At 42.4% G+C, this 8,931-nt stretch overlaps 1 protein-coding gene across 1 annotated transcript; it reads left to right on the top strand.

Moving 5' to 3' along the window:
* Positions 1 to 7,715: 7,715 nt before the first annotated feature.
* Positions 7,716 to 8,675, top strand: LOC119504947 (olfactory receptor 13C7). Its single transcript, XM_037797582.1, has one exon. It carries the CDS (start codon positions 7,716 to 7,718, stop codon positions 8,673 to 8,675), a length of 960 nt encoding a protein of 319 aa, XP_037653510.1.
* The last annotated feature ends 256 nt before the right edge of the window (positions 8,676 to 8,931 follow it).

The following is an 8,931-nucleotide window of genomic DNA, read 5'->3' as shown; positions in this document are numbered from 1 at the left end:
CCAAGCAAATCTAACCAACACCAAAACTTCTGCCCCACACAAGACTACAAAGATAATGGCATTTGGGGGACACAATACACTCAAACCGGCACAATGATTTTAACCCACAATCTCAGTCTCTCAAATTTTACCTCAAATTCTATCATTTCATCTAGAGATCAGTGAATGAGTATTGTTTCCTTTCAAGTACAAAGTTCAATACTTAAGTTCATCGATATGCAGAATTTTTGGTTAGAGACTGGAGAACCATCCTCCAGGGCCAATGAAGATGCACTTTAACATGAGGAAATGTCACATGACTGTAATAGAGAAAAATATATTCCTACACAACCTTAGGAGAATGGCTGGCAAGAAAGTCCTCCACTTTAGTCCAAAGGTGATTTTTCTGGATAACACAGGGGAAAACACAGCTTTTGAGAAAAGTAAAAGACAGCTAGAGGAAGAGGAATGTAGAAAGACATCTGTTTTAGTTTCCTAGGCCGCTTAAAGCAGATACAATGAAATGGTTTGGCTTAAACAATGGGACTTTAATAGCTTACAAGCTTACAGTTTTGAGGTTGTGAAAATATCCAAATCAAGTCATCATCAATGTGATGCTTTCTTCCTGAAGACCAGCTGCTGGTGATCCTTGGCTCCTCTGTCTCATGGCAAGACACATGGCAGCATCGGCTGGTCTCTCCCTTCTCTTCCGGGTTTCGTTGCTTTCAGCTTCTTGCTCCTGTGGCTTTCTCTCTCTCTCTCTCTGCAAATTCATTCCATTTATAAAGGACCCCAGTAATAGGATTATCAGGTAAATATTTTTTCATGTGCAAACCTTGACTCCCCATTTCCTTCCCCTTCCCCTTGTTTCCTGGGAATGGTACAGAAAGTGTTCCAGGGCCCTGGCCATCCTGAAGGAATAAGGGAGTATTTACTTAATCAGAAGGCACTTGGTATGCAGGGCAGATAACACTCGTTGAAACTCTGCTCTGTGACTGTGAGGGATGGATTTGTTCTGTACAAAGCCCCTGTGTACATGCACCAAGAGGTCCCATACATTCTTGACTATGATAAACAAGTCTTGTGGTCTTGCATGGTTTGGCTCCATGGCCTCTCTGTTCTTCTCCTATATAACCCCCATGGGCATGCTGCAGAGCACTGCTTGGGGTCCAGCTGGTGCCCTGGACTGTGTTTCTTGGATGTAAGCTTCCCTAAATAAACATTTATATGTCTTTCTGAGGCATTCTTTGGGCTCCTGAGCAAGGGTGGTAACTATGTGCCAGTTTGAAACTGTTATATACCCCCGGAAAGGCTATGTTCTTTTAATGCAGTCTTTGAGGGCAGACCTATTGTGGGTGGTACCTTTTGATTAGGTTGTTTCCATGGAGATGCGACCCACCCAGTTGTGGGTGGGACCTTTTGTTCAGATTATTTCCATGGAGATGAGACTGCACCCATTCAGGGTGGGTCTTGATTAGTTTACTGGAGTCCTTAAGGGAGCTCAAAGATGCTTAGAGGAAAAAATGTCCAGAGCTGACACAGATCCAGACATTTAGAGATGCTAAGCTAAGAGATGAAGCCTAGAGTTTGCCCCAGAGAAGCTAAGTGAGAACTCATGATGCTTAAGGAGAAGCCAGTGGAATCAGAAGCTGAAAGTAATGCAACCTGGGAATGCAGGATCAGCAGATACCAGCCACATGCCTTCCCAGCTGACAGGGGTATTCTGAAAGCCATCAGCCTTTTCTTCAGAGAAAGTATCTACCTCTTGATGCTTTAATTTGGACATCTTCATGACCTTAGAACTGTAAATTTGTGAATTAATAAACCCCCATTGTAAAAGCCAGTCCTTTTCTGGTATACTGCATTTCCGGCAACTTTAGCATACTGGAACACCTTTGGACCTGAGGCTGTATTTCTGCAGCAGCACAAGGATTAAGGCCCATCCTGATTGAACTGGGACATACCCTAAATGAGGTTAACCTCATCAAAGGGCCATAGCGACAATGCATCCACACCCATAGGAATGGATTAGATTTAAGAACATGTTTTCCTGGGGTACATATGCCTTCAAGCCACTACCACATCATGAACAGAAACAGGAGCTACACTTCTCAGTTTGCTTTCACCAGAAGGTTACAATTAAGAGCAAAAGTTACCACAGTGTAGTTTAGAAATGGAGTCACCAGTAGGTCTGAGATACTTGGAGATGGTGCCTCGAACAGAAGCCTAGGCAGGTGGCCAAGGAAATGTGGCCCTTGCAGTCAAGATCGAGGGAAGGACGTGTGCAGATAAGGATTCTGGCACTAGGGGAATACTGGCTCCAGAGAGAATTTACAGCTTGCCTGATGTTTCCATATTATCTGTGAAATTGAAGGACTAATCTGGGGAATTTGTGTAAGCATATTCTCCAGATTGAGTGCATACTACTTCTTCATTCCAGAAAAGTTTGGAGAGGACTTAAAGTTACAAAACATAATAAAATGCCATGAACTAACATGGAGCACAGTTAGAAGAAAACAAGGGTAAGTCACAAATTCATTCATTAACTCATTCAGCAAATATTTATTGAGTGCCTACTGTAAGCTAGGACCTGTTTTTATATTTAAGATACAGAAAAAAATCCTTACCTCTGTGGAATTTATATAGTAGCAGGAGGACAAGAGACAATAAACAACAACTACAATAAACAAGAAAATAAGACAGGATGCTAGAAACTGCATGGAACCAGGATGGAGGCATCCAGGATGACATACATGATTGAACACATATATCAGATTTTGCTCCCTCCTGAAACTCACAAAAATTATAGTAAAGGGTTTTTTGATTTTTAATGACAAAATCCTTAAGATTAAGGAGAAGAAGAGAAATATCAACTGTGATAATGTTTTGAAGGCTGGAAAGCTGATGGACTAGTGGTAATTGTGGTAGCAGAACTGACAGAGTAAAATCCCAAGTCAGAAACTAGAAAAGCTGTACAGCACAGACGAACTCAGGGGACTCAACACCTCTATGACAAAGTGCAATGGGAGTGCTGCTAAACCAAGGAAGACGAGGTGAAACCTAGATAAGAAGCAGAGTCCCTTTAAACCCTCCCTCATTCCGTGACAAGGGTTAACTCCCCCTTGCTCACCCCAATAAAAAGTGTATTCTCTGAAAGGGTAAAACAAAGACTCTGTAGACTAAGAGACAATAGGCCCATTGAAAGCAAAAGTGGGGCGGGGTGGCGGGTGGGGGGACATACACTAACTGACAGCATGAACACTCACTGCTAAACGCTAAGACCTCCCACTTCCCCCAGTAAATTTCTAGAAGGCTCAGAAACTAACTTTAACCCCCAGGCAAGAAACTGAAAGAGAGTTCTCTGGGAAATCTGAAGAAGCCAAGAAGAAACACATAAAGATTCTAACATTGGAGGTTCCTCCCAAAAAACAACTTACCTAGAGCCCTCGATGGTAAAGTTCAAGGTCAATTAGCCCTACTCAGAGCTTCTAATCAGCTTTTTAGTCCCATAATCCAACTGTCTTAATCATGAGTAGTTAGCCTCAGCCCACAGGCATTTGAGGAAATCCTCCAATGTAAAAGATAGAGATCAAAATAAACAAGAAGTAAAAGCAGCTTAGAGGAAAAGAAAATGTGTAGAAAGAGGAAAATTTTTAAAAATACATCTTAATATCTTCAAAGAGAAGGTATTGAAAATTTGAAACAAGGACAGGATGTCATTTAAAGTAAACATTCAAATAGCAATGGAGGAAAAGAGTTCTTAAAAGTTAAATCACAACAGCAGAAATAAAAAACTAAATGGCAGCGCTAGAAAATAAGTTGAGGAAATTGCCCAGAAATTAGAACAAAAAGCAAAAAGAAGGAAAATTGAAGAAAAAATTGTTTAAAAAACACCAAACAAGAACATCCAATATTCAAATAATGAGAGCCAGAAAAAGAGAAGAAAATAAAAGGGATGAATTTGTCAACAATAATTCAAGAAAATTTCCCCAAATTGAAAGACAAAAGTTTCACTGTTGAAAAGGCCCACCAAGTACCAGCATAATGGATGAAAAAGACCTATCAAATCAAATCATTGAAAAATTTCAGGACACTGGGCACAAAGAGAAGATTTTAAAAGCTATCATGGAGCAAAACTAAAACTAAAAAATATTACAAAGGATCAAGAATCAGAATAGCTTCTGATTTTGCACCAGCAGTGCCCTTAAAATTCAGAAGGAAAATGATTTTCTGTAAATTCCTAGAATTCCATACCCTACAAATTATTAGTCATTTATGGGAGTTGAATAGAAATATTTTCAGACATGTAAGTTCTCAAAAATTTATACAGCATACACCCTTTTTCAAAAAGCTTTTCAAGAAAGTGCTCCACAAAACAAGAGAGTATCCAAGAAGGAGAAGAAATCAATAGAGGAAATAGGGGTTCCTGCCCAGAAGAGAAGTGAAAGGAGTCCCCAGGGTAGGGAAGGGAGATCCCAGTATGACAGATCTGCACCCAGACGGAGGGCAGCCTGCCCAGACCAGAGCCTGGTGACTGGGGAGGGCTGGGAAGGGTCTAGGAAAGGCTCATACAGAGCCCCCACTGCCTGTGTGATTAACCTGAGGACAGAATGCCGGAGAGAGAGCCTGTCCCACATTCTTTCCTGTATTTGCCTTCTCTTGACCATGTGCTGATGAAATTCCCTCTTCTCCCTCCACGAATTGCTGCTTGTGTTAGCTGAGGACACTCATTTCACTCCACAGAAGTATTCTGCTTTGACCCTAAGAGTGGGAAGGGGGCATAGTGACAGCCCAGAAGCAGAAAATACAGAACAATCCACATCCTCTGATATTTCTGCCAGCTGTCCAGTTCCTGGCCACCAGCACAGTCCTGTCTGACTTCCCAGAAGGGGCTCTTAAAACCATCAGCTTACATTCTAAGGAGTCTTCCCCTCCAGAAGTGACAATTTTTCCCTTTCCTTAAAAACCTAGGTTTGTGATTGTTACTCAGTTTTACAAAATGGAACAATACATTGTACTCATACACAGGTAGGTGGAGAAACGATGAATAAAATCAAAAGATTGTGTATCTGTTTTCTATTGTTGCATGACAAAACTATCACAAAATTAGTGGCTTAAAACAATACCCATTTATAAGCTCACAGTTCTGTAGGTATGAAATCTGGATGGGCTCAGCTGGGTTCTGGGAAAGAATCTGCTCCCAACCTCACTCCGGTTCTTTGCAGAATTCAATTTCTCGTGGTTGGTGGACTGTTGTCCGTTTCCTTGCTGGCTGTTGACCAGGGTCTCAGCTTCTTGTCCACATCTCTAAATGCAGAAGTGGCACGTCATGCTTTGAATCAGACTCCTTTTGCTACTAGCCAGAGAAAACTCTCTGCTATAAAGAGTTCAGTTGATTGGGTCAGACTCACTTGGATAATTTCCTTATGTTAAGGTCACCTGACTTGAGACTTTAATTACATCAGCAAAATCCCTTCACAGCAGTACCTGGAGTACTGTTTGACTAAATCACCAGAGAATGGAAATTGGGTGGGTGGGGTGGTTATTCTGCCTAATACAAAATGATTTCCACAAAAGTCAGTGTAGTGGTCACCTTTGGGAAAGGGGGAGGAAGGGGTTATACCATTGGGGAGGATGATATGAGGAAGTACTAAGGTAATGGACCATTCTACTTCTTAACCTGGGTGGGTACATGGTGTGTATATTATTCTTTTCCCTTAAACAATGAATATATGTTTTTCACTCTCCTGTATGTATAATATATTTCACAAAAAGAAAAATTCAATGCAAAGACTTATGACTATGATTGTGAAATAAATCTGACTGTAAGGTTTTTAGAAGCCAATGCACAAACCGGGTATGTTTCATTTGTGGAATAACTGGGAGAAATTGCCCAACTTTTTCCTTTGTTCCTGATACTGGGCAGGCTCCTTTTGTGTATCAAGGATATTTGTGGAACAAGAGCTCAACATGCACCACGTACTATTCTTAGCATTAGAAGGGGAAAAATGGAATGTGGTTAGAGTGTGGTTAAGAAACTATAGTGTGTCAGAAAACAGCGGTCTGCGTTTAAGATGTTTCAGGCTGCTGCCTGGGTGGTGGGTCTCAGTCTTAGATCTCAGAAGTCAAGGTTACCAGATCCCAGTGGTAAACCAGCCATACTCTCACAAATGCACAGATAAGGTATACTCATGCATGCACACACAGGGTAGGACTTCAAACAAGATGCTGCTTCTGCGAACAACTGGGCTTTTTTAAACCCACAGCTGCTATGCCTGTGAAAATCTTTAAAGGAGCCATGAACAGATTCATTTATTACTAATAATACCTTTTAAAGGGCTAACATATGGTAGGAGCTCAGAATCTATTTGGGGGGAAGGTCTGTATTTCTAAATGGCTTGCTTCTTTCCAACCCTGAGATCCTAAAATTGGAAATGGCCAAAGGTACTGAGCTACAACAATTTTTCTTGTGCAGTGGGTTTACATTCTCCCAAGTGTATTTATTATGTGATCTGAATGGGAGTTTTCATTGTTAAGGGTTTATATTAATTATGAAGATCAGGATGATCCTTCCTGTAGTGCTTTCCAATGGCTCAGTAGAATGGATAGAAAGAGAGAGAAGGAGGGGAGAAAGTATTTCTGGAGGGACTTCAGAATAATTGGTTCTTAGGGACAAAATCCCAGATGTATAAAAAGTTTCTGAACTTTGTTACTTCAGTTTCAAAACTTTAAATCACTTGAGACTAGAACAGTCCCAATAACAGGGTGGGATTTAAATTGCTTTGTATACACAATGATGGTCCTTTGTGGATTTTATCCAAACACAGAACAAACTTAACTTTCACCCAAGTCAGGAGCTAACTCTTCTGGTTGCTGCTTTAAGACCAGGTTAGTGTTTTCTTTATCAACCTGTTTATCATTAAGGTAAGGGAGGAGATTTTAAAGAATATGAAAACTCTCTTTGGCCATGCCCATTCAGAACTTTAGACCTGGTGGTTTAGTGGCACAGGGGGTTCATGATGAAAAGGGGAAAGGACTTATCTCAGTGATATAGCAGAAAGTCCGAGAGTGAGAAATTCATAGGGTCATTTAGTCCTTCGGATGGAATATCCTTAAAAACATTAATTCCAAAGTAAGCAATGGAGACATTGACGGCCAGAGATGAAAAGGGCCTTGACGATTTCCATACTTTGAGCGATTGCTGAATGCCAGCTCTCCTCAGGAGAGCTCCAGAGGAGTTTGATATGTGAATGAAAGAGTGAATGAATGACCCGGAGTCCTGTGGACTGTAAGAGAAAACCAGGGAAGATGAGGTAAACAGTATCTAAAAATGATTAAGGAAGGGAATGGCGAGGATTTGAGGACAAAGAGCACCAGTCCTCTGCCCCAAGGCCAAAAACAAACAAACAGAAAAACACAATACATTTTGGGGTCTCACATATCTTTTCACTGGATAAAATGCATCAGCCACACTTGGTATAAATTAAAGTAAATGTGTAGTGCCTGTCTTGAATGAGATTAGGCATTTCAAACCTCACAATAATGGGCAGAAATCACAAAGGAAGATTTTGAACAAATTCCTGCATTTTACTTAGAACACATACAGACCCCTTGACTGTCAGAGCTTTCTCCATTTGCTTAGCAAGGTGAGGATTCCTCACTGGTTGACTGGACATTTTATGCACCAGAGAATGCTGAAGTTAACCTTCTGAGTTCTTAAAGGTACAAGAAGACACATGATCAAGTCCAATCACACTTCCCCTGTGATGGAGTTCATTCTCCTGGGCTTGTCAGCCCACCCAAAGCTAGAGAAAATGTTCTTTCTGCTCATCCTGCTAATGTACCTGGTGATCCTGCTGGGAAACGGGGTCCTCATCCTGGTGACCATCCTTGACTCCCACCTGCACACACCCATGTACTTCTTCCTGGGGAACCTCTCCTTCCTGGACATCTGCTTCACAACCTCCTCAGTTCCCCTCATTCTTGACAGCTTCCTCACTCCCAGGAAAACCATCTCATTCTCAGCTTGTGCTGTGCAGATGTTTCTCTCTTTTGCCATGGGAGCCACAGAATGTGTGCTTTTGAGCATGATGGCCTTTGATCGCTATGTGGCCATCTGCAACCCCCTTAGATACCCCATGGTCATGAGCAAGGCTGCCTTTGTTCCCATGGCTGCCGGCTCCTGGGCAGCTGGAAGCACCACTGCCATGGTGCAGACATTCCTAGCAATGCAATTGCCTTTCTGTGGGGACAACGTCATCAACCACTTCACCTGTGAGATCCTGGCTGTCCTGAAGTTGGCCTGTGCTGACATCTCCATCAATGTGATCAGTATGGGGGTAGCCAATGTGATCTTCCTGGGGGTCCCAGTACTGTTCATCACTGTCTCATATGCGTTCATAATTGCTACTATATTGAGGCTCCCCTCAGCAGAGGGCAGGAGAAAGGCCTTCTCCACCTGCTCTGCCCACCTCACAGTCGTGGTTGTCTTTTATGGGACCATCCTCTTCATGTACGCAAAGCCCAAGTCTAAGGACCAAATGGGGGCAGACAAACAGGACCTTTCAGACAAGCTCATCTCGCTCTTCTATGGGGTGCTGACCCCCATGCTCAACCCCATCATCTACAGCCTGAGGAACAAGGACGTGAAGGCCGCTGTGAGGAACCTGGTGGACCAGAAACGCGTCACCCAGTGAAGGTGGGAGGGGTCCTGATGTTCTGAGATCCCGGATGCTCTTACCTAAGGGTCCAGGGAGTTAAGGCCACCAGGGAGGGCCAACTGCATCAAGGTGACATAGGTCAATGTTTTACCCAGAAGGGCTCTGTGTAAACAGGACACTTTTTTTGGGACTTTTCCCACCTCATTCTATAAGCAACACAGCAAAGGTAATTCTCATTTGTCTAGTCCTTAGTCTTCAGTCTCTGTGGTGGGTACTGAACAATTGAGGTCCA

Source organism: Choloepus didactylus, chromosome 10 (assembly GCF_015220235.1).
Source record: "Choloepus didactylus isolate mChoDid1 chromosome 10, mChoDid1.pri, whole genome shotgun sequence".
NCBI lineage: Eukaryota > Metazoa > Chordata > Mammalia > Pilosa > Megalonychidae > Choloepus > Choloepus didactylus.
This window is presented reverse-complemented; position numbering and strand designations above follow the sequence as displayed.

Bases quoted from the DNA above. Each gene is read 5' to 3' on its own strand.
- LOC119504947 (XM_037797582.1), top strand. From the start codon at position 7,716: ATGATCAAGTCCAATCACACTTCCCCTGTGATGGAGTTCATTCTCCTG.